Source organism: Equus quagga, chromosome 22, assembly GCF_021613505.1.
Source record: "Equus quagga isolate Etosha38 chromosome 22, UCLA_HA_Equagga_1.0, whole genome shotgun sequence".
NCBI classification, from domain to species: domain Eukaryota; kingdom Metazoa; phylum Chordata; class Mammalia; order Perissodactyla; family Equidae; genus Equus; species Equus quagga.
The window spans coordinates 19,078,599-19,105,749 of NC_060288.1; the positions used below are offsets into that span (position 1 = coordinate 19,078,599).

The 27,151-nt window shown below is 38.4% G+C and overlaps 1 protein-coding gene across 4 annotated transcripts in view; it reads right to left on the minus strand.

Moving 5' to 3' along the window:
* Positions 1 to 27,151, minus strand: part of MTMR7 (myotubularin related protein 7) — a 107,604-nt gene that overhangs the window by 44,720 nt on the left and 35,733 nt on the right. Inside the window, exons 2-5 of one of the 4 annotated variants that reach the window (XM_046648374.1) lie at positions 21,429 to 21,551; positions 20,134 to 20,185; positions 13,120 to 13,277; positions 3,750 to 3,878 (exon numbers count right to left, since the gene is read on the minus strand). In XM_046648374.1, coding sequence (XP_046504330.1) covers positions 3,750 to 3,878; positions 13,120 to 13,277; positions 20,134 to 20,185; positions 21,429 to 21,551 — 462 coding nt within the window. Of the gene's footprint in view, positions 1 to 3,749; positions 3,879 to 13,119; positions 13,278 to 20,133; positions 20,297 to 21,428; positions 21,552 to 27,151 lie in introns of those variants that run through there. The other 3 variants (XM_046648373.1, XM_046648375.1, XM_046648376.1) reach the window with 3 other exon arrangements.

Genomic DNA, 27,151 nt, shown 5'->3' on the forward strand with positions numbered 1-27,151 from the left:
CTTGCTCAAAGTCACAAAGCTAGTAATTGAGAATGCCAGGAATTTAATCCAGGCAAAAAATTTCCTGATCCTGGATTTGTGACCAAAATAACATAGCACCCACATGCAGAAATCAGTCAGGAAGCATGATCAAGAATTAAGATACAGCACTGAGGAACATCTGGCTTTCAGTCCAAGGTTTGCTCTCACTTGCTATATGATCTTAGATAATTTACCTATCATCTCTGAACCTTGGTTTTCTCATCTATAATGTGGGATAATAATACCGAGGCTACAGGGTGTGATGAGGTACATAACGCTCCAAGAGCTATGCCTAACACATAGTTTAAGTTTCAACAAACATTAGTTATAAAAGGACGGCAACAAGTCTGTATTTTTCTTACGGAAAACTGTCTCTTTGGAAATCTTCTAGAGTTTGGTTTCCTAGAGATTTGTACTGTGAATTTGGGAGACCATGCTACTAACCATTTAAAGCAAAACTACTTTCTTAAAAATAATTAAAATAATAAGAGACAACAAAGGATACAGCAATTCTAAGGACTCGTAAATAACAAACGCACAGGCTTCCAAACACAAGTGACAGGTATACGTCTCTGTGATCGACAAAGCTGTTACTAGTTCAATATCCAAAGGGAGGCTGGATGGCTCTGTATAACCCATGTGTGGTTTAAGGCCTAAAATTAACACTGTGTGCTGCCCTTGACATCTGGTAAAATTGGGAGGGCCTCAAATGGCCTCACGGCAAGTTCCCCACCACACACTGCCCACACAGATAAAGTCCCCTAGCTAAACAATTCTTCTCCAACAGACCAGGTACAGTTGCTGCTCATCCCTGAGTAGAGGGTTTCGGTTCTCTGCCAGCCCATGGAACTACTCAAACAAGCCAATCACATCCTCGGGTGAGAACCTGGGGTCACCTCACCCTCCTGGTACTACAAAGCCTGCCTCCCACAGTCTCTGCTGGGTCACTGTATTCCTGAGTGCAACACCCCTGCAGCCCTGCATGGCATGCAGTGTCCTCATCCCCTGGGCAGTGAGTCTACGGAACTAATAAACTGCTGTCCAGCTCATCTGTCCAGTGTCAGGTGTCATGTGTTCAGTCATCCTGGTCACCCTAGGGCAGGAATCCTAATCTCACCAATGGGTGAACAGGAAGCGATTATAACACATGTATGATAAAAGCTGATCCAAAGGGAGCTATGCACCATCAGCTGGAGCATTTATATCAAAGGACCCTCAACAGGATTTCCAGTTCATGAAATGATGCGCATTTCAAGCTTCTCTTAATGTAATCACCAATTCCCACAACCCAACATTATCCAAGTCATCTCACCATCAAAATCTTAAGTGTCCCTTTGGTAACAAGGAGGTATGTGGGGAACAGTATTGTAACTAGAAACTGTGAAATTCTTATTCACAAGCATAAGTGCTATTGGGGTAGGCATACTCTTAAGTCTAAAATGTCTAAAATCACAAAAGGGAAGAAAGAAAAATCAGCAAATTTACATCATTTGTATCTGTTTACTTTTTATGAAAGACTGCCTGGTTTATGTATAGGTTTTGCTCAGCAATGATAGCAAGAAACACTGCTCTGATATTTCACGTCTTCCATTTAACCACAGAAATCCACCTTCAATAATAATATTTCCCTTTATAAAAACCCCTAGTCATATCAGAAGCATTTACATAATTAACCTTGATATAAAAAACAAACGTTGTTATAAAACGCAAATTTGATCATTATTCTACCTGCAGGATAGATTTTAGTTCATGGAGCAGGAGAGTGGGCGTGTGTGTACAAGCACATTCAGTACTTCCCTGGGGTAACCAGGTCATTTCGCAATACTTAGAAACAATCTCTATTTTGTACCTCGTAAAAAGAGCTAAAACTTGTATTGTCTGCTTTCAAATTATACATATAGAAAATCAATTATTTTAACCTATGATTGCTAGATGAGTTCATTTTCAGGTCTGGAGATCAAGTAAAGTACAGCACACAACAGCAGAAGTGGAGCGATGAGGGCTGAGGCCAGTAGGCAAAGAAGCTGGCCTCTGTGGACTAACTGCTAAAAATGTGATTCTATTCTGAGACATTACACACTTGCCCTTTATACTACTCATACAGACAAAAAAATCCCTTTTCTCAAGAATATCAGGACAGAAGGAACAGAAGATAGGTACTACGCTCACTTTTTAAATACCCAGCCCATCCCCACCTCTTAAACAACAATAAAAGACCCTCTCTCTCTTACTTCTTTATCAATGGATGCTACAAAAAATGGAAATGCCACTGACATCCTAATTTCAGGTACAATATCATGGAATTCCCTCTTCATTCCATTATTTTCTTAAAAAAAGGAGATTCATGTCTTCCTTGCCTCTCACCATCACTCCAGTTCTGTGTAGGTTGAAATCTATTTGGAGTCAACAGGATATTAATAAAATACTTGCCTTCTGTGGACTCCATTTCAGAGCAGTGAGTGTAACTAAAAATTTATGTTTTTATATAATTTATATCCTTTCAATTAACAGCACACTGCTAAATGAATATCTTCCTTCAAAGTAGGCAACGCAGAAGGCTATATGTGTACTCTGGTGAAGCTGGCATTGCTCAGATTATTTTTGGAAACCCTCCTTCCAGAATGACACAGACTCTACCCTACTCCCAGCTTACAGGTGCATGCCTGTACATACACACTCATGCACACACACCTGTTGAAATTGTTTATAGCCTCATTTGGCTTTGAATCCAAAACTCTTACTATCTAGCTTGAAAACCAAACATTTTTTGCCTAGTTGAAGTCAAACAATTTCTGAAGTGGGTGGCAAAGACCATTCTTATCTCCCCAGATGTGTTTTCTTATCCTCCACAGAAATGGAACCACAATGTTTACATGGTTACCCATAAGACTGTATTTTCTTGCCTGCTCTGAGCAGTTCTGACCAATGGAATGTGAGCAGAAGAGTCACGTGGCAGTTTCGGGAGCCCTCCTCAAAAAGCTGTGAGCACATGATTAGCAACTCGTCCACCTGCTGCCGTGGGGAGGTGACAGCTGGTACAAATCATCTCTTACACCACGCAACGAGGGCCAAACCCTCAGGACAGCAGAGTGGAAAGGTTTGAGGAGCTCGGGTCCCTGAGGGCTGAGTGATGTGGAACCAGATACCAGACCTGGGCTGCCCACTTTTGGAGTTTTATGTGAGAGAAAATAAAGTTCTATCCTGTTTAACCCATTGTTCCCTAGGGTCTCTGTTAGTTGCAGATACACCTAATTCTAGCTGTTACAAATAATATTTTTAAAAAGTGAAACCCACTCTCCACAAACAAAGATTTCTTATACCGAGGATACTCAATTAAGTGAGCCATTAAAAAAAAAAAAGAGAGAAGAAGGTGCCATGGATTTGGGGGCCTTTTCCAAAAGAGGCATTCCAAAGGATCTCCAACACTGAACGAGCAGAGCCTCCCAAGGCGACCACTTAGAAGAGGACAGCACTCACTCGGACGACCAAGTTGAGGTATTTTCTGAATCTATCACATCACTTCTATTGTCAAATAAACATGGAAGATCAACTTCCCCATGAGATAGGGTTTAAGCACAGCTGTGTTGTGTCATACCACACACAGCCACAACCACATACCCTTAAGAAGAATTCAAACACACACACACAGCAGAAGGCTGCTAGAAAATGCCTGTTGATGATAAAACAAGACTAGCAAGCCTAAAACAAAAGCATGCCTGGAGACTTACGTGGTTATCTTTATAGTAGTAAGAAAGGGCAGGAAATCGCCGTCTGCTCCGGAATTTGGAACTCCCCACTATGATGTGTGCGGTGGCCGATTTGGGAACATACAGTTCAGTAGGGTAAGAATCACAAACCTGTCACAGAAAATATAAGGGGATTTTGAGGCAGACTAGTAATGCTTTGTGAACTGTCACAAGAAATTCTGTTCACTTACGGGCTGCACATTTCAGTTTTCTTAACCAAGTTACAGAGAAGCCAATTTTGAGGAGACCAAACGCCACTTCAGAGAAATGAAGTGCTGCTGAATTTATGAAATCAGTCAAGGAGAACAAGATACTCTTTAGCATCCCATCCTTGTGCACTGGCCCTTCTCCCTAAGGGCTCTTCATGTGAGGCAAGACAGTGACAAATGAGCATTTCTTTCATCGAAAAGGGAGAAATTGCAATTCTGCATCCTGGCAGCTGAGAAAACTTGAGCTGCCTGTTTTGATTAAAAAGTAGCCTGACACTGGGAGACTATTTCCTAAAATGCAAGAAATGCTCAGGTCACCTTACTGTCCCCAGGACACAGTGGGTATGCTCCTGCCTCTGGCCAGCAGTCGAGCTGATGCCCTCCTGGAAATTTCACCCCTTGATCTTCCCAAATCTCAGCCACTCTCCAAGGGCCAACCCACCCGTCTCCTTCAGGAAGCCTCTCCCTGAGCTTCCAGCTCATATAGACTTCTAGATCTGACTTCCCCACACAATGTAACAGCTTTATGTGTCGGTTTTATAAGTGGTAGAAATGTTTTACTCTCCCTGTGCATCCCTGGCCATGATTCCCACAGTGCAAACACTGGCGCCTTGGAATGACCTTGCGAGTTAGTCAGAAATCAGCAGTTGAAAATCTGGCTCTGATGTGCCAACTTCATGACCTTCGGGAAGTCAAACTACACTGAGCACTATGGTTTGCTGATCTCTAAAACTGATATGAAACAGAAGTAACATCCCCTGGGGTTGATATAAGGATAAAATAACACCCATGACAAAGCACTTCATAAACCACTCAGTCTGACAGAAACGTTCACGGCGGTGACAGTAATGGTAGCTGATTTGTTGCTGGACACATATTTCACTTTGACATCAGCCAATCAATCTTTTGCAATGTGAAGACTGTTTAGATGGCAGTTCCCTGGGCTTCGCCAAAGAAACCGTTTATTTCCTGGAAGTCAAGCCTCTTCTTGGGCATTTCAGGAGGAGGCCTCAAGGAAAGTGTAGCAACAGGGGAAACGCTCCATCTGCGTGTCCTCCGCCCACCTCTGCCCACCCTTACCACTCTGGAAAGATGGGACTGAAGATCACAAAAACCCACCACAAGTGAGAGCCAAGCCACCAAAGCTCATATAAACTGTCCTGTGATGATGCCCTCCCTCGCCTGCCTCCATTGTCAGTTACCAGACTGATGAACAACATGGAGCAGGAGACAAAAGGGCCACAAGAGTGATGTTCCCAAGTGCAAAGTGTAATTTCAGCATTTCACCAAAGACATTTTGGGAATAATTACCAAAGATTTCAATGTGGGCTTTAGCACTGACACTCTGGAGGAAAATCCCATACCAAAAACAGATGACCCAACCTACTTGCACCCAGAGACCTTTTACTGGAATTACTGCCACAGGACACTGCACTTCCACCCCCGCGCAAATCTGGCGTCTGAACCTCTCCCAGTCAGTCAGCTAGAACATTTCTACACAGACCACACCTGCTTGTCTGAGGTTCAAGAGACATGCAGTCACTGCACCAGACTTACAACATTTTCTTAAAATAACAGTTTTCAAAAGGAAATGGGCAGGTTTTCAGTAAGTTGGGGATTACCTACGTTCTTCCTTATAACAACACTAAGGGATTGCAAACTTGTTTATCTTTAAGTGAAATAAGAATAAAAACATAATGGGTGAGAATACTCAACGCGTCTATTCCATATGGCCTTCCTGAAGAGCAAAGAGGTGACCTAGGAACTCTGGAGCTCCTGCCAGGTCCTCTTCTCACCTCCAAAGGCCAAAGAATGCCCAGCTTGTCCCAGGTCATGCCCCTTACTTGCACCATATCTGGTTTGGGACCAAGAGAGAAAGTCAACACCAAGAGCCCACTCTCCCCGATATTCTTGGCCCCAACCTACTCAAGGTCTTCACTCAGTGTCTTCTTTCTTCACTAGGAAGACAGGGAAGACTCTCCTGCCCTCAAAGATTACCGGGCTCTCCCTCTCCACAGAGTAGGAAAAGGCAGACCTTTACGGTTGGCATGTGCAAGAACCAAGAGCTAAGCAACCTAAGCCCAGTCAACAGTAGTCAGGCTTGCATCAGCCGTCAGGGCCTCCCCTCTGGGAACACACGACCACCTGTTCAGGGACTCCTGCTTTCCCCAGAGCACAGGCTCTAGGGGAAAAGACTCCAAAGGTCAGTGCTTAAATATGGGGCATTCTGATAGGCACTTGCATGGGAAGCTCGAAAAGAAGCTAAAAAACCTTTGGAAAAAAGTCAGACTCACAGTGCCAGCTAACTCGGGTTTCAAGCTACAACTTCTTAAGCAAGCTGGAAAAAAGTAAATGCATCCTGCTTTCCTGAAAGCAGACAGCACGTTCAAGTGAAATCAAAATAATCCTGCATAGCACTGACCGCTGTCATTTTTGCAACAAGCTGACACAGTTATAGTAAAAATTCTGGCAATTAATGACACACAGCACAATGCAATTTATGCCACTGAAACTACTCAATGAGCTTCCTAAAATTTTGTCTGGTTTAGAAAATCACATAAGAAAATTCAGAGAGAATATGAAAAGTTTAGAAAAGCAGAAAATGCTTTTGCTTTGAATTTTCTTTCCATTGACTGTATTAGCCAATGAAAAGTAGATTAAGTTAAAATCATCTCTGCATATTTTTTTTTTATTAGTAAGGAAATGATTTTCTTTGTTCTTCACTAAATAAATTAGCCTGCTAGGAGCGCCTGCATGTCTTGGTTTGGCCTCACCAAGAGGAATCTTTTTTGGTAATTCTTTCACTCATTCAGCAAGTTTTTTTTTTTAATTGAAATATATTTGACATATAACATTGTATAATTTAAGGTGTACAACATGTTGATTTGATACTTCTTTATACTACAATATGATTGCTATTGTAGCAATAATTAGCACCTCCATCACATTATATAACAATCCTTTCTTTGTAGTGGTTAGAATCATTAAGTTCTAGTCTCTTAGCATGTTTGATAATTATTATACAATATTGTTGTCTATCAACATGTTTTTACGGAATACTTATTACGTATCAGCATTACGTTTGGTGCTCGGGCAGTAATGAGTAACAAAAGAGTTACTGGCCTCAAGGACTCCACATTCCCAGGAAAATTCATCTTTGTTGACCTGGTTATAACCTTCCAGTAAACGTATTTTACCACCGCAGGGTAGTATCTGAGATGCCATCCCAGGCATCTTAGCAGACTTCTATATTCATTGAGGACCACTCACTCATTTGAGCACTCTCGGGTGAGAGTTAGTTGTCAGGAACTAAGATATAGCGACCTAGACAACTTTCTTCTTAAACATTTAGGACCTAAATTTTATTTCAAGGAATTTATGACATAATGGGGAGAAGAAGGAGGTTTATTTCCATATAATAAAATAAATATAAAACATATATAATAAAATAATACATAACACATAAAATATAGCTGTAGAGAACTGAAATAAACCAGATTTTCAATTCCTGGTTTGGATTATACATTAAGTTTTATTCCAAGAGAAATAGATTAAAACTTTAACCTAGGAATGAATGTCAATTATTTTATTTAAAGAAAGACAATTTCAGGAGTTAGGTACAAAAGGAAATCTTAGCTTAAAGGATTAGACTACCACAGGCAAGTGTCTTATAAATGGACATAACAGTGATGATGATGATGACGATGATGATGATGCTGATGATAATTAACCTGGCCAAGACCACACGAATAGAAAATAGCAGAACTGGTCCTGGAACCTATGTTTTTGTACTCTATGCATAGTGTTATTTCCACCATGGACAGTAGCTTCCTCTCCATCAGAAGACACCACCAGCTCCACTCACCTCAAAGAATTTGTGAGAAGAAAGAAATAACTCTAGTAAAAGAAGGGAGGAAAAAGTAAATGTTTTCTCAAGTATGAGGTTGAAAGCGAAAGTAATGGATGAGGACATAACCTTCTCAATGGTTAGTCAGAAATTTTTTGAGAGAACCAACTTTTATAATATCTCTCAATTGGTAATAAATAAAGGTACCTCATCTTTCTCCCTATTTCAATGATGTTTGTCAAATCAGAAAATTCCCTAGGTTACCTTTTCTGTTTCAACACAATTTGTTGATTGTTAGTTTTGGTTTGCTGTGTTTTGCTTTTGAAAAGAAATGCTTGGTGATTCATGTTTTGCAGTCTCTACAACGTAGAACTTAAGTGACTAAATATGAGTCATGTTTGTGGTGCTAATTCTAGAAGGAAATCTTAACAAAAATGGGAAGAACCTGTGTTTCTAAGGAAATATTATTCCATAAGATGTGATTAGCCTCATTTTCTTCCTCACTCAAAGGTGTGTCATATTTTCAAAAATTTTTAAAAGGACATCCAATTTTCTTTACTAATCTCGGATTTTCCTTCCTTTCATTTCAAGGCTAAAAACTTATTGCAAATGTTGGCTTTAGCATGAGAAAAAAACTATCTGATTACATAAGCCAGATACTTTATAATGATCGAGAGAAAAAGACCCCAACTGTCTACTCATAGTGTAAGATTATGGTTGTCAGATTTAAGTATAGTTATGAAGAAAATTTCAGTATCATGAAAGTGTACATTCTACCTCAAATAATCTATAAATTAAGATATTCAGAAGAATGATGTGGAAGGACTTGACCTATAGGATATCAAGATTTATTATAAAGCTATAATAACCACAATTAGTAAAAATGTAACTACAGAAATTATGCAGTGTCAAACTGGTATAAAGATTCGCAAACAGAGTAGGACTTGTTGTCGTTGTTGTTAAACAGCATGCTAAAACATGAAACAAAATAAGAAAGACTGACAACTCAAAACTTCTGAGCATCAAAAAATACCTTAGGAACAGTATATAAATGTCTCCAGAGAGGAGATACTTGCAAAAACCATAAATGATAATAGATTATTATCCAGAATATATAAAGAAATTCTACAGATCAATAAGAAGAAGACAAATAACCTTACAGAAAAAAAGCATCAAAAATATGAATAGACAATTCACAGAAGAGTCAATCTAAATCACCAATAAACACAAGCTCAAACTTGCTAGTGATGAGGGCAATGCAAATAAAACCACACTGAGATCCATTTCCTACCAACTGAATTGGCCTTTTATCAAATTTAACTTTTTGATTAGTTTATAAATTCACATGGTTATAAAAATGCAACAATACAAAAAAGGTGCATATCCTCATCCTTCTGTTTATTCTGTTCCCATCTACTCTCTAGGTTATCACTCTTGCAATTATTTCTTTTTGCAATTATATATACATATGAACATATATTCTTATTTTTCTCCCATTTTTTAGATAAAAGGAATGACACTATATTCATTGTACTGTGCCTTTCTTTTTTGTTGTTGTTGGGTTTCTTTGGTGAGGAAGATTATCCCTGAGCTAGCATTTGTGACAATCCTCCTCTATTTTGCATGTGGGACACAGCCACAGCATGGCTTGATGAGCAGCATGTGAGTCCACACTCAGTATCTGAACCCACAAACCCCGGGCCACCAGAGCAGAGCGAAGTTAACCACTACGCCACCAGGCTGGCCTGGTGCATTGCTGTTTTGACCCTAACAATAAACTTCAGCAATATTTCCTTATCAGTACACGGAAATCTTCCACATTTTTTAATGCCACACACTAATTATATGGATAGACCACAATTATTTAACTGGAACTCTATTAAAGAAATTTGAATTTCTTCTAATATATGCTATTACGAACAATGCTTCAATAAATAACCTAGCACATCATTGTGTGTGTGTATGCTATTAACTCCTTAGAATAAATCCCCAGAAGTAAGGCTGCTGAGTCAATGAGTAGATATGACCCCCAAACACTGTCAATACCAACTGTTGGTACGTCTGTGGAGTAAAGAGAACTCTTCTATCTTGCTAGCAGATCTGTTAAGTCCATACAAACACTGTGGAAAAGAATTGGGCAATATCTAGTAAGGAAAAATCCAGATACTGTCTAACTTAGAAATTCTACTCTTAGGTAGAAACTCACAATATACTATAGGTCGTATATAAGCCAGTTAACAGCTTTTTTTGTGATGGTATAACAAAAAAGAGAGAGAGAGAGAGAAAAGAAAAAGAATAAATAATTGTTTTAAACTATGGCATATGTGTAAAATGGAATTTAATACAACTATGAAGAATGAATGAAGGAGAGCTATGGGCATCGACAGTCACTTCACTACTCTGTGTCTTGGACAGTCACTTCACTTTTCTGTGCCTGAGTTTTGCCATCTGTACAGCACGGATAATAACACACCTCCACCCAGGACTGCTAACACTTGTCAAGTTTTTAGAACATTGCCTGGCATTATATATACGTTTGTTAAATGAAATGAATCTTACAAATACAACGAGCGAAAAGTCAAGTTTCAGTGAACTATATTCAGCATGATACCAGTATAGAAAGTATAAAAAAAGACAAAAAATACTACTACACATTACTACTGACAAATGCAGAAATGTTATAAATAGAAGCAAGGGACCGATAATGCCAAATTGCAGTCAGTGACACTGGGGCAGGAGGTGATTCGGAGAGAACATTAGGGAGGTTCAACAGCATCCGCCACGTTTGTCCTTACACAGTACGTTGGCCCCTGCTGTTCATTATTCTTCAAAGTTTTGCGTGCGCCATAAGCGTGGAATAATAAATAACATTTTAAAAAGTGAAGAATAATCAATCGAAGAAAAACATGAGGATGCGTACTTCCAAAATTATTACAGGTAAATACAGGAAAAAAACTATCCAGCTACAGCTACACGTGGAGGGAAAAAGATGACTAGCAAAACGCACAGTATCTAGAACAATAGCCAGATCCCAGTGACTGCAAAAAGAGATTTTCAGACTGAGTAAAAATCAAAATCTAGTCATACCTGATTTTAAAAAGACAAAACATTCCACTCGCACAACTCAAAGATAATGACTGTCGGATACTTTTTAAATAGACAAAGTATGAATATAGGAAGGTTGAAAATAATAGGATAAATAGAGCTCTATCAGACAAATGCTGACAAAAGAAACAGTAGAAATATAATCATACAAAATAGAATTCAAAGTGAAAGCATTCACAGGAAAAAGGGACATTTGAAGTTGACAAAAAAGAAAAATACTCCAAGCAGATGTCCTAGACCATTATGTGCTAAGCAGCATAACTTCAAAATACGTAATGCAAACGCTTTAGAAAAGTAAGGAGAAAACATTTAAGGAGCAATCACAATGGGAAATTTTTCACATACCTCTCAGAAATCAAGTGAGCAAAGGACCATAAATAACCTAACAGCTCAATTTAGATAGATATAGAATTTCAGTCAAGTAACAGAAAATACAAGCTTTTACTTCTCAAAACATTGATAAAAATTAATCAAATACTGTGTGTTTTATGAAGATATAAACTTTCAAAAGTTCCCTAAGGTTGGGGCCGTCCCCGTGGCCGAGTGGTTAAGTTCGCGCGCTCTGCTACGGCGGCCCAGGGTTTTTTCGGTTCGGATCCTGGGCAGAGACATGGCACCACTCATCAGGCCACGTTGAGGTGGTGTCCCACGTACTACAACTAGAAGGCCCCACAACTAAAATATACAACTATGTACCAGGGGATTTAGGGAGATAAAGCAGGAAAAAAAAAAAAAAAAGATCAGCAACAGTTGTTAGCTCAGGTGCCAATCTTTAAAAAAAAAAACAATTCCCTAAAGTTCTAATCCTACTGGTCACACACCAGACAAAGGAATAGAAATTAACAAACAAATACTGATCAAAAACAAAACCATCGGGGCGGGCCCCGTGGCTGAGTGGTTAAGTTCGAGTGCTCTCCTTTGGCGGCCGAGGGTTTCGCTGATTCGGATCCTGGGCGTGGACCTGGCTCGGCTCATCAAGCCATGCTGAGGTGGCCTCCCACATAGCACAACCAGAGGCACTCACAGCTAGAATATACAGCTATGTACTGGGAGGCTTTGGGAAGAAGAAAAAAAAGATTGGCAACAGATGCTAGCTCAGGTGCCAATCGTTAAAAATAAATAAATAAACAATCAGGATTCAAAACGTGAGGCCAGAAATGGTCAATTAACAGGAGATAAGCTATAAACGGTCAATCAGCACATACAAAGCTACAAATCAAGAAATAAAAGCATGCAGATTAAATCAGAATGAGAAATCACTTGTCCCACTCTCAAGTTGTCATTTTAAAATGTTAGAAAATGTTTATTGACAGGGAAACACACAATATGCTGTGTGAAGAAAAGCAGAACACAAGGCATATTTCATTTGATTTAATTTTTGTTATATACATTTGAAGCGTTCCTTTTCTTCTATACTTTCCAATTTTAAACAATGAAATGCATTATTTATATAAGAAAAGTTATTAAATGATGCAGATGAGAAAAAAAACTGAAGGAAAGTTTTAAAAGCCAATAGGAGAGCATTAGGGCAACGGGACGGTGGCTGTTTCATCTTTTGTCTCTCTTTTGTAAACCCTCTGCAATGTTCTTACATTATTTTATTACTTAAAATACTTAAAAAATGAACAGGGAAACCAACACTGATTTGCAAGTCCAGCATTAGGGAGAGTAGGGGATGAATTCTGCCACTCCTGCTTCCCTTCCTCTCTATAATCCTTTCTGTAAGTGCAGACACATTTCTCCACATTCCTCTAGGGAAGCGTCTTGGTGACCTTGTGTACCAATCAAGAGTTCAGTGAGTACAGAGAGGAGCTGGTGCCAAACTGCCATCAGAGTCTCTGTGACTTCCCCTCTAATCACTCACTGTACTATAAAAAGACTCGATGGGAGAACGAGGTCCTGGCCGGCTCTCCCACCAACTGCCTGGCCGTGAGGTCCACTGCTGGGCCTCTCTGGGTTTCCATTTCCTCAACCATTAGGAGATGAGTGTGGAGGCCTTGTCCAAACTTTCTGATTCTAGGTAGGAAATATATCCAGCAAAATAACCAAGGGAGACTGGGAAACTCATACATTTGTATCTACAAAAAGCTATAAAGACTAAAGGAAATCAAACAGAAGTCATGGAAAGCTATGTAAAATCATGCTTTCGTGTGGATTAAGTATCTGGATTTTCCTAAACGGCTCCACTCACTCTGTAGTCTCTATTCACATCGCTGAGCTGCCAATAATCATCAGGGAGGCCCATTCGTTTGTACTCTTCACTGAGATCGATCAGCATCCAGCCTTGCTCTCTTTCTTCTTTATCCAGCTTGGGGTTGAATGAAAAGCAGTATAACTCCTCATATTTCACTGCAAGAAAGGGGAGAATAAAGCCAAATTAAGTTAGTCAAAGCCAGAACTAAATCTCCCCCAAAGCATTCTGCCCAGGGTGGAGTACACCGGGGGCCAGACCAGTTCCTCACTCCTTGCTACATTCCAGGGAGCGCCCCGTCTCTGTGGGCAGCGTCACCCACCTCCTCCCAGCAACGACAAGACAACCTTGGGACAACCAGACTCAACTTTGCAAGAGCTTCTTTGCTTTCAGAAACAAGGCCTTCTCCATTTTGCGCCTTTTTTTTTTCAAGTTGCTTTTGAAAGCGAATATATTTTCCAGATCACATAAAGTATGGAGCTTAAAAATTAATGAAGAGTGTCTGTATTCATTAGACACCAAGAAATCAATTTGTTTATATATATCAAGCTTGGATTTGGGACAGCTTCTCAGAGGCAGACAGAGGCCCAGGCGACTGCCACATTTTGATGCTCATGGTATTAAAAAAGAAAGAACAAAACAGTTGAACAAGCTATGCAATATATTTAAATGTTTGCACTGAAAACACCTGAACGTTTAACAACTACATAAATGTCATAATTGTACTGCTCATACAATATTATAGGATTCATAAAAAAAAATCAATTCATAATGGATGGCACCCTGATCATGAGGGGCAAGTTGAAGAATGTATGATCAGCTGAAGAAGACTTCTTTCAATTCTGCCAGGATCTCTCTGTTTTTATGTATTGCCTTTTACGCTTGTGAGGCCAGGCCCAATAGCCCTCCCCAATAAGATCTAGGATTTGATTTTCTTGCTCTGGCCTTGCCATGTTGAAAGAAGCATCTAGGCCAGTGCTGTCCAACAGAAATATAACATAAGCCACATATGTCATTTAAAATGTCCTTGTAGTAACATTAAAAAACTAAAAAGAAACAGTGAAATTAATTTTAATAATATATTTTATTTAACCCAATAAATCCAAAATATTATCACTGCAACATTTATAGAATGTAAAACATTAATATTTTATATATTTTGTTTTGTACTGTCTTCAAAATTCCGTGTGTATCTCACACTTAGCACATCTTAGTTCAGACTAGCCACCTTTCAAGCCCTCAATGGCCACTTGTGGCTAATGACTAGTGACAAGTGCAAATCTAAGCACTTCTGGTGACAATAAATCGTGACTGATACTCACTGAGCCCTTGTTTCATTCCAGATTCTGTTCTAATTAAATGTATTAACCCATCTAGTAGGCACCACGACAGGCCGCATTTTACAGATGAGAAATCTGGGGCAAAGGGAAGTTGAGAAACACTCCCAGGGTCACACAGCCAGTTAACGAGGAGTAAGGATTTAAATTAGACAATCCAGCTGTACAGTGCATGCTCCTAATCCCCACATACACTGCTCCTCCAAGGCAGACCCTTCTCTCTTCTCCCCAGATGGACCATCTTTTCTTTCCTCGTTCCATCCCCCAATCTTCCTGTTTTTCTCCAATAGATTTCTTTCTCCTCATAGTTTTCTTAGGTCCTCTCATTTATTCCTTAACTGATAGTGGCATTCAGCATGGACAATGAAAGGCTCCTAAACATGTATATCTGCAGGCCCTGTGAAGGATCTCACCATCAGCAAAAGGCTGCAGGAACATAGGCAGCCTAAGATCAAAACTCGCTTTCAAGTTTGTTATGATTACTATTGAAATGACTCATTATCCACAAGGAAGACGAAAGATAAGGGGCATATGTTAAGTACCAGGCTTTCCTCATGAGACATGTACGTACTCTTTCTCGTAAAAAAGAAGCGAGAGGACTGTGGAGTATCAGTGAGATAAGCTAGGTTCTATTTCAGTCTCTCTGGATGTCATTTTTCTAAACCTTAAATTTTAGAAAACTAGCAATTCCAACAAATAAGAAATACACGCATACAGGTACATGCACAAACAAACACAGAGTAGACACTTTCAGTAAAAACTGTTTCTTGTAATCTTAGCTAATTGAGCTGACGGCATATAAAATTGAGATCCTGTTCTGGGAACAGCTGGCTTGACACTGACACATCTTTTCCATCTCTAAGTACCATTTTTATGACTCAGGCTTCTGATATCATAACGTTAACCGCAAATGCAATTTGTTTAAGATGCCAAAAGAATCTCTTGAGAAAGCCTCAGTTCCCTCCATGAAAGAAGTTCAGTTAATGACTATGGGGTAATAATGGAAGTTAAGCTGCTCTTATTAAATATTTACAAATAGGTTTAAAGGTAGAAGAAGAAATCCATTCTAGGACTACCAATGGTTTTCTGGGTATGGGCTCATGCTTTTTGTCATGGGGAAGAGGCCAGGAAACTGTATATAAGTTAAAGCAAGAACAATTTACAAAGACATTAAGAAGATCACTCTTGGATTGAGAGACATCAGAATAAGTTGCCACTGAAGTTATGAAATTTTTTTCTTTCAGTTATTTTTAGGGAAAAGAGTGATCAACCATCCCTCCATCCCAATTTACGTAAAATTCTACATGAGGACAGAGAAAGCCCCATATATGTCAGCCAAACTCAGTCCTGTTAATGTGGGCAAGCTTCTTACCCAGAGGCCAGCCCAGGAGAAGCCTTCAGCTGAGGGCTACCTACCCTGAGGAATCAAAAAGTACCATCCACACAGATGTGAATTTTACTCAATATTTCCCATTCACAATGTTCTGTTCCCCTCACTTCCATCTCCTCCAACATATATGGCAGAATTTTTAGTAATTGGCAGGGAGCTAAGTTAAAAACAACTACAACAGAAGCAGAGCTAGAAAAATCTCTAGTCTTTACAGAATCTGAACTGAGAAAAAATATGTGTCTGCTTTAGGAAGGTCAAATCCCTGATTTTTTACCCACTCTTAAAACAGACATGTTAAATACTCCACTGGCTTTCCACATCACAAAGTTTGAGCCATCACATCTGACATCTTCTGCTGTTGGTGATAGCAGGTTTCAACAGGAGGTACACTGAAGGCCTCAACCCAAGGGGCCCCATCACTCAGAGGGCACAACGGCTCCTCCAACAGCAATCAGATACTCAACATGCCTCTGGACTGGGGGAGTAAGCTGAATGTGCATCTCCAATTTTTAAAAATTTCAGAAAAAGTTAAGTGGAAGTCATTCTAGTATTTACTTTGTTTACATACTTAAATCATATAATTGCTAAACAAAGGTAGACTTGAAGGTTTTCCTATCTATTCAGAAAGAAAAATGACAATTTCTAAAATACTATGTTAAATTAAGAATGAGTAGCATTTCAGTTATGTTTCTAGGGAAAATAAATCAGTGTTTCAGGACTAAGTAGACAGCATAAGCTCAACTCGAGCCTAGAGATGCATGTCTTAACTTACTCTTTTATTTTAGCACTGTCGTTCCTCATGTGCTCCTCAACACAGGGAACACGTGTCAATGCAATCCATTCAATAGCTACTGCAACACCTCACCCTCAGATAGTCCCATTTCCTGCTTCCGGGAGAAGATTTATACCCTCAAATGGAAACTCTTTCAACTTGGAAACACCAAGTCTACCAATGGCCCTGTCTCTGCACCCAACCTCTGCTCCTCCCCTGCCATAAAAAAGGAAAGGGTGTTCATTCCACCAAATACGAGAGCTGTGGGTAAAACAAAGCAATTAGGGAAGAAAAAAAGATAACCTAGCTTGTTTCCCAGGTATCGGGCTAAAGCTTATGAAAACAGAATATTCAGGGGAAAACATATGGAAGAAACCTCTCTCATTATCAACTAACTGGGAGAAACAAAATGTAATTTAATATTAAAATCAAAAGTACTTTGAAAACTGAAAGGAAACTTGTAACAACCAATGTAAAACCTGAATACTACAATTATATCATTGATTGTTTCCCCTATGTCAATTAAAAAAGAAATGAAGGAAAAACAAAGATGAACTGGCATCAGCAGAATGTGAAGGGAGGGTACAGTCACCAGCAGGCATGAGAAGGACACAGAAACATGGGGTTATTTAGAACCAGAAGTAACGACTGAAAATAAAATTTGCTCCAAATGCTCTGCTAAATTCAGGAAACTTAAAATAAATGTAGTTGAAAACCATTTAAAGAAAGGTGAGAAGATAACACAGCTATTATTGGATTTTGCATATTTAAAATAAAAATCATGAGACCTTTCCTGTCTACTTTCAATAAACAACTGCTGAATTAAATATTAGGATTGTGGAAGCTAACACTTAGTGGAAAAGAGCTGCTGGACTCAGAGATTAATATCATCAATAAAAAGGAAATTACCATGGTAAAAATTGCCTAAGCACCAATGACTCAGACAAAGACAGTAAAAAGTTAAATTAAGCAAATAAGACTAGATCGATTATGAGATTTTTTGAATCATAAAAAAATAGCAGAAGAATTTAAGATGAAGTGAAAAAAGAAAATTGTAGTTTAGTAGAAATGGGAAAATAAACAAAAGACATGGTTTAAATGTTAAAGGGCCCACAAACACTACAGAGAGAAAGATAATTGATACAAAAATAAACAGCAGGAGGCAAATCAGAGGGAGGAGAAAGGAAAGAACATGGGAAAAATGGAAGCCCTCTGAGAAATAGGGGTGTTTCCATCAGAAAAATGTATATCCTTATTAGTACCTCGGATCTATGGAGTTAATTTATTTTCTCATTTGGGCCACATCTTTATTTTAATCTAAGTTATTTCCTTACTAAGAATTAAAGTGTTTGCTGAATTTGGCTATATAACTTTTTACTAAGATCTAAGACCAATTTCTTACCAATCTTACGTAATACAAAAGGCAAAGAAATAAAATCTTGCCAAATTTTCTAGTAATTTGATTTACTTTTATACCAGAAACCTTAATTCAGGAAAGAGAGAATCTTGAGAGCTTTGAAAATATCTCCTCCATAAGCCTTGACTTAAATGAACTTCCAAACATTTCTTCTTTTGTAAAAAAATTTTGTCCTCTGCAGAAACTTGTAGGTAACCGTGTCCATAGGAAGAGCTGAAAATACGTGATTTGTCTCGGCAACTAACCAGAATAACCAGAGAGCTATATTGTGCTACTAGAATTCAATTTATACCCCACACACCCACCCCCCGATATACCTAGAGGAGGGAGAAGGTGTCATCTGTAAAAGACCCTCGGGTGGTTCTAATAAGACACTCCTACCCCCAGCTGAGACCCCCTCCACCGTTCCCCACCTCCACTCACATCCAAACCCAGCTTCCAAGGTTATAAGCTGTAATATGACCTAATTTTAGCATTGCCTTTAACATTAAACTGTGAAACTGCTTGGGTTCTATTTCATCTTCCCACACTTGTTACAGTACTATGTTTTATGTAAACTGTCATTTCTAATCCCAACGTTTCAAAATGCTGCTGGCTTTTTAAAATCTTCTAAGGTAATGGCTTTAATTCAATTAGTTAGTATAGTTTCCTTTTTTGGTTTCTGGCTACATCTAATACCTAACTTCCAAAACTCCATCTTTAAGAAAAAGTGTCTATTTGTAAAATTGGAGGAACAGAGTGATAGTGCTCTCTGGGGACCCTCTCAATGCAAGTCCTGGCGCTCGCTGTCACCAAGGGCCACAGCCCTCAGGGCCACTCTGATGTTCCAGGCACTCAGCCCTTTCCCAGCTCTCTGGGCTATTCCTAAATCCCATTAATCCGGTCAGAGCACATTTATTATCCAGTACGTCCATTAATCAGTGACACAGAAATTGCTGGCACACAACTCTCCTCACTTCTCTGCTGCATGCAACCTAATGTACATCTTCCCAGAACTTCTGTTCCAATTATAGTACACCCTCTGATGAAAAGTTCAACTGCCTTCCTGGCTAATAACTCTGCAGTTCTGTTCAACACGAAGATGAAAAGCCTCAACCAGATGCCTGGAAAGGGGAGCAAAGTAAAGACAAAATTATCAGATTTTAACAGCTCCCTGGTATCATTTGCACTAAATTTCAGCTCTTAGCTATCTGCAGACGCTAGAGCCATATAAGAAACTGAGGACTCAACCAAACTCCTTGAAAAGTTTATAATCAAACTTCTTGTCCTGAATCCAAAAGCATTTAGCAAAATAACTATAAGCACATATCCTATTTCCCTTATTAATGACTTCTGTGTAACACTACCATGGATATTACCTCTATACAACTGACCTCTTTTCACTGTCTTCTCCCAAGAAACTTAGATGTGTATTTCTTTCAAGCAAAAGAACACCACAATTCATACAAGCCACACTGAGAGACTAGAAAACTATAAATCTGAAGACCCCAAGACAAGGGCTATAACAAGAGAGTAACTGAGCACAGATTTCTCAAATCAACCAAACATTCTTCCCATGATTCAGGATGTTTGGTTTAGGAGAATCAACATATCCATACTCTGAATATTCACTGATGCTAACAAAGGTCTAGTTGGACCAACCTTGGGAAATACGTATTACTATCAAAAAACAACAGAAACCAAACCTTAAAAGCCCCAAAAGGAGGAAAACTGCACTAGAAGTGTCTGATAACAATGTTTTCCACACAAAACACTTGTCAGTTTTGTCTTAGGCCTCAATCAAGGGGGCTCAATTACCACAGTATCAGAAGGTAAAATTTTAAGATGATTTCACACCAAAAGAAAAACACAGTAAGCCCCCATGAAATAAAGTGAATCCTGAGAATAATGAAAGAGGTCCATACAGTAAACATCTCAGGGAGAGACTCTAAAAGACAAAGAACTATATGATTCAGATGTCTTGGCGTTATCTGACGACAGGGACAACATATCATTCCTGAACCACTATAATTCTTAAGCACTATACGTATTTCTTGAACATGATTTGTGCATTTCTTAAGAGTGGGTCCATATTAAATGATGAGCTCCTCAGTCCTACCTGGCCTTGCAAGGCGTATCAGAGAGATGTACACATCGTGGCAATCTCTTTCCTGTGGGATGATGAGTTGCAACAGCTGAAAGTTCTTGCAGCGAATAAGCAGAGGGCACCCAGTAGCGGTTGTTGCCTGTTTTTCTATGGTGGAAATCTGACTGTGAAGGATCTACAACCAAAAGTTCGTGTGGAGAAGCGAAGCACAAATAACTCATAAATATGACAAGGAGTAACACAGATCTCTGAGCCACAGAGAAAGACAAGGAACACTCCCAACCTTCAGCTGGTTCAACAGCTGACTGAGAGGACGAGAACTGAGATGTTTTGGGGAAAAACCAACTGTCTAAATTTATAAATTTATTTTTCAATACCAAGCCTTCTGATATTCAGGCTAATTATTTGGAGCAAACTATTCAGCATATAATTTTGCACAAGTCCAGGTAAGGAAACATTTTGGTAGTCAAGTGTTAAATGCATTTAATAGCTAAAATTAAATAAGGTCAGGAGAAGTTAGTAAAATAAACCTTTGCCATGATCAAAAGTTAGAGATGGCTCCGCTGGGAGGTGCCACCATGCTCCTTGATTCCACATGGAATGCTCAAGTTCAATAGCAACTTGAGATTGTTGTTTTCTAAGCTGTTGGTGGTCAGGCAGGCTGCAGAAGACATTTATTTTAAGGAGAATCATGCTGAGGCGCATCTCTCTGGTGTTTAGGAGGGTTTCTGCTCGTCCTCAATGGCAGCACTTCATTCTTTAAATTCCTCTCCACTAAGTAGTACCTGCCACCTTCTGTTGAAAGCATAACTATGTCTACGGAATACAGAAAAGAGAAAATCTACAATTCAGGGATTCTGGTTCGGGTCATAGCATCACGGTTGGATGGCTATATAAAATAAGAACTATCTAATAGTCTCATTTAATAAAGTAGCCAAAATACCTCACGATGTGACTCTTCCTGAGTCTTTTTTATGTCTTTTTTAAATTATCAGCAAAGTAGAGACAACATAATAAAATGACTAAATGGCCTGTATTATGTGACATGAAGCACTTGTATCTCTGGCTATTTCTAGGTCTATCTTTGAAGATATTCAAGTAATTAGCATTTCAAATGAATAAGCAGACCAAGTAGATTTGTCTCTGAACAGAGAAGGGCAAAGTTCCCATCCCGAAAACAGTCCTCGGAACACCCAAACAGCAGAAGCCCACCCACCTCACCCTGAGGATAAACAAAAGAAAGCAGGACCAAACTTTTCACTTCAAACAACGGAAAACACGTAAAGCCAAAAATAAGGAACACATACCCATGTTTCTTTTCTTGTGTCAGGTGCGTTTTCCACGAATATGACATGAGTAGCTGTCAAATATAAAGTCCCCAGGGCTGCTTTTTTAGAAGATATTCGATCCACCAAGCGCACGTTTTCGACCTAGAGAAATCAGTTTGACAGAGTCATAGTAAATCAAAAGAGCCATTCACAGAAATAACTAATAAGTAGGCAATCTCGTACTTATTCCAAAGTACAATTTTGAGAATTCTCCCAATAATAAAAACCAAAACTTACCCCCTTAAATTAATTCAGCCTCAGAGTACGATTCTGTATATCAAAAGATTAAAAACTCACCAACTACATAAATACAACCTTAAATGTACCACTAAAGATTTACAGGCCCTATTCTTTAAGAATACTCTTTCTTTGTTCTAAACAGGTCAGCATTTTTATTTCACTGTAATTATATAATTCTAATTTAAGGCAGGAAGTACATGCATCAAAGTTCTGAGTTTACACAGTAACTGTTTATGAACTACATTCTATTAAAAAGAAAATAACGGGGCTGGCCCCGTGGCCGAGTGGGTAAGTTCGAGCGCTCCACTTCGGCAGCCAGGGTTTCACGGGTTCGGATCCCAGGCGCGGTCATGGAACCACTCGTCAGGCCATGCTGAAGCAGCATCCCATATTGCACAGCTAGAGGCACTCAGAACTAGAATACACAACTATGTACTGGGGCGCTTTGGGGAGAAGAAGAAGAAGGAGAAGAAGAAAAAAAGATTGGCAACAGATGTTAGCTCGGTGCCAATCTTTAAAAAAAAAAAAAGGAGGAAAGAAAATAATGTATTTTCCTATGTGTTTCCCAGTTGTAGAAATAGCCTCAAGACTGTTTGCTTCCATATAAACTAGTAGGATATACAAATACACATACTGAAACAAAAAACATCAAGATATTTCTGCACATTTACAAGGAAAAGCTACCAAATCAAGATGCTCATATCCATTTATAATAAAATCTCTGGAATAAATAGAATTCTCACCACTGAGCTAAAATTTGAGCTGTTAGAAGAGATTTCTGGAAATAATTTTTATCAAGCATATATCTCATATGCAAAGCAATTTCAAGGATATGCACATTGGGATCATTCCAATACGAACTGTAACGGAAATGAAAGAAGGTCTCCACAGGGCAAGTGAAAACTGAAGCAATGATGACTCGAATAAGGCAGAGCCACCTCAACCACCAGAAGAAAGTTCCTGTAATGACAACAGGGCTTAGCAATGCTACTTGCTACTGCCAAGGATCAATCGTCTACAGACAGACACCAGCTCCACCCACACCATGTCAAGACAGTTACTTGCTTCCACGAGGCAGCTTAGGGACTAGTGAATCCTATCCGCTCCACTCTTAAGTCTAATATAGAGGCTGTGGTCCTGATGTAGTTGGAGAGCACAAGGCTTCTCAACCCCTCCAGGGAACACCTAGAAGGATATCAGGCCCAATGAACACTCCTCAGGTCAACTCCAAGGGCAACAGCACTCAAGACATTCCACTGCCTCTCAGTCTCCTTGGAGCCCTCAGAATGAAACCAGCCTTCGGGGAGTAACATATGAGGCTCCCATCCCACTTCTTCCCAATTTCCAGGGTTCTAATGAAGGAAATAAAGAGTCAGGTATTCAAAATATATTTTTTTAGTCATATAATTTACTCTGGGGTGATCGCATAGTGCCTGAGGCCTTGTGAATGTCTATGTATATTAAAGATGTTCGTTCAACAACCATGTTCTTAACCGACTATGTTATAGTTCTAAAATCTATTTCTTTGGGGGTGCCCCGCAGCCGAGTGGTTAAGTTTGTGTGCTCCACTTCAGCAGCCTGGGGTTCACCAGTTCAGATCCTGGGCGTGGACCTACACACTGCTTATCAAGCCATGCTGTGACAGCATCCCACATAGAAGACCTAAAATGACCTACAACTAGGATATACAACTATGTACTGGGGCTTTGTGGAGAAAAAAAAAAGAAAAAGATTGGCAACAGATGTTAGCTCAGGGCCAATCTTCCTCGCCAAAAAAAAAAAGTATTTCTTTTGTTACTGATATGCTCCACATTCTTTCATATGGTTATTCATGGTTGTGTCTCTTTTGTAAATGGTCTTCGTATCATTGGTTTACTTTCCTACTGGTACTCATTATTATATATTCATAAGAACTGCTTATATAGTAAGGACAGTAGCCTATGGCCTAATTTTTATTTGTGTGTTTTATAATTGCCTCTCTACCATGAAGTAAAGAGTAAAAATATATTACCATTATATTTCCTGTAATAATTTGTCTCTTCCTTTCCAGTATTTTTACCTTTTTTTCCACTTGTTTAATGACATTAACCAGAACCTTCAGAATAACAGTAACAGTGGTAACAGGAGTTGCTCTTGTGTTCTGTTTCATTTTTTTGTTTTTTAAATAACTTTATTGAGATATAATTCACATTCCATACAATTCAGCCGTTTATAAGTGTCCTATTGGTTTTTAGTATATTACTAAGAACTAAAGTGTACTATTAGTGTAGTAATGATTTTTAGTCTATTCAGAGCATTGTATATTATCCCTATTGTGCAACCATTATCACAATTAATTTTAAAACTGTTATTACCCCAAAAAGAAACCCTGTACCCATTAGTAGTCACCCCTCATTTCTCCCCCAACCACCTCAGCACTGGGCAACCCTCAGTCTACTTTCTGTCTCTATGGATTTGCCTATTCTGGACATTTCATATAAATGGAACCATACAATATGTTGTACTTTGTGACTGTTTTCTTTCACTTAGCATCATGTTTTCAATCCAAGTTCACCCATTTATAGAATGTATCAGTACTTCATTTCTTTACATTGCTAAATAATATTGCATTAGATGGATATACCACATTTTTTTAATCCGTTTGTCAGTTGACATATTTGGGTTGTTTCCATTTTTTGGCTATTATGAATAATGCTGCTATGAACATTCTTGTACAAGTTTTTGTGAAGACATACGTTTTCATTTCTCTTGGGTATACAAATACACTAGGAATGAAATTGCTGGGTCATATGGTAAGTCTTTGCTTAACCTTTTGAGAAACTCCCAGACTGTTTTCCCAAAGTGGCTGTACCATTTTACATTCCCATTACCAATGTATGAGGGTTCCAATTTTTCCACATCTTTGCCAACACTTATTATAACCTCTCATTTTTATTTCAGCCACCCCAGTAGGTGTAACATGGTATCTCAGTGTGATTTTGATTTGCATTTCCCTCATGGTTAATGAGGTTGAGGACTTTTTCGTGTGCACTCGTTTTTAACAGAAACACTTCCAATATTTCTCCATTGAGTTTGATGTTGATATTTTTTAATAACGCTGTGAAAGTGACCTATTCTTAGTTTACTAAAACTTCTGATTTTTTAAAATTAAGAACGAATATTATGCCTTTTTAATATATATTTGGATGAATATTTGCTTTTTTACTTTAGTCCTATGTTATCAATAATAGGAATAGATTTCTTAATATTTAAAGAAGTCTGATTCTTGGTATGTGACCAACTTGGAATTGGTGTATTGATGATTTAACATTCCTTATATTTTATCTGCTTTATGGTTTGGTTTTGGTTTTTGTTTTCATTTTTGCTTTTTTGCACCTATGCTTTCAAGAGACATTGGCATGTACCAGCCTATTTGTGATCCTTTGATCAGGAGAATTCATCATGGTTATGACTGCATCAACTAATTTAGAAGATTTCAACATACAAATTATTTATTATTTGAAACAAATATAGGCACTTCTTTATACAGAAATAATTCTTTCAATTTCTTATATGGTTATGGTCCTGGTTCTGTTCAATCTTTCCATTTTCTACTAAATCTCATTTTGACACCTATTTTCTTTAAAAATTATCTTCTAATTGCTGGTTTTCAAATTCTTACAATCTTTTAATTCTTACCTGTGAGTAAATTCCTCTCTTGATCCTCGGTCTCATTCCTAATATTATAAATTATGTTCTGACTTTTTTGTCATTAGATAGGCAAAGATTTTTCTTCAAAGTAATGGATCTTAGATTTATCAATTTAATGATTTTTCTCCTTTCTAATTGTTAATTTCTGCTTGTTTTTGTTAAAAAATGTGTTAACTTGCTTTCCTTGGGTATATCACATGGGGTTTTTTTGTTTCATTGTTCATTTCTAAATTCTCAGGTTTAATAGCCAGCTCATTAATTTTCATTCCTTTTGCTTAATAACAAGTTTTTAAGTCCAATCATTTTCTTCCAAGTAAATCTTTGGCTGCATCTTATGAGTTTTGAATGCAGTATTATCACTCTTACTTTCTAAATAGTCTATAACTACAGTTTTTATTTCTTCTTTGACCCAAGAGTTTTTAAGGGGAATATTTTTCAATTCCCATGTGACTGGATTATTTTATTTAAACTTTTGTCATTAAGTATTTTATTTTGAACTAACTATAAGAAAGATATTATGGAAGAGAGTTGTGAGAGGAGAAAAGCAAGGGGATATCCTATTTTGGGGACATTTCTATGGGAAAAAATTCATTTACACGTTAAAATGTACCTATCTAAATTAAGCAGAGGTCCAGCGGTGATATACCAGTTAACAATATCTAAAAAATGGAATGTAAATAATTTTCCCTGTACTTAGGACTAAAGGAACAAAACTTTAGTGGGATAATCGTATTGAATATAAGATAATATTTTGAGGCAAAATTATTTAGTATGGATTATTCTCCCTATAGAATGAAGGAAGCAATACTACTTAGGTTTTTTTAGAAAACCTCAGTGGAACAGAACAAAGTTCTCAAATGGTGGTAGATTAGAATACTTGAGATTTTTCCAGGTCTTTTTGTTAACTTTGGATGCTGCTGCAGGAAAATTACATTTCGAAATTTGGCAATAGTTCTTACAGGTCCCACAGCTGTCAAAAGTAATTCTAAAGTAGAGAGAAGAAAAAAATAATAATAAGGGAAACAGTAACAGCATGATTTCCCAGTGACGTGCAGCACCAAAAGAAATGAGGAATAAAAACTAAACTTCAGTTGTCTGAGAAATTCTGTGATGGTAGGATGCACTGCTCAGGGGCCACTGCCTGCTTTACAGGAAGACAGCCAGAACATTCTTGACTGTGACTCTAGAGTCAGTTAACTCTAGATAAAATGAAACGAATCTCAGAGTTTTGGCATTATCCTGAAGACTCACTGGTTCAATAATTCTGCCTCATTTGTTTAGCTAACTTAATTGTATCTCATCTACATACATAATAAGCTATATGGTAATAAGGCCTCTTCCATTCTTGGAGAGATATGACTCTTAGGAAGCTACAAGCTTCTCTAGACAAAGTTATTGCAATTCATTTGCACGCTCCTAGGAGCACCATGCTTAAGACATACTAGGTATTCATGCTTTGCAAATGGCAGTTCATCTATGCAAAACATACCAGTCTATATTTAATTCTTGGGTGTACACTGAAAGTAGAATGCGTTTTATGATAAGAAAACTTCTACGGTAAGAAGCCGTGTGTCATTTAATTGGCACTGCTTTTGTCTCTCTTTGGGGTACAGAAAAGTTTGGTGTGTCTTACAGTCACTGATATCTTGGACTTGCTGAAATGCAGTTGAGTTTATAGTCACTGGCTTACAAATGATACTTGAAACCATGAGACTGAAAGAGGTTACCTAGGGAGAGCATGTAGAGTGAGAAGAGAAGAGATCTGAGGAAAT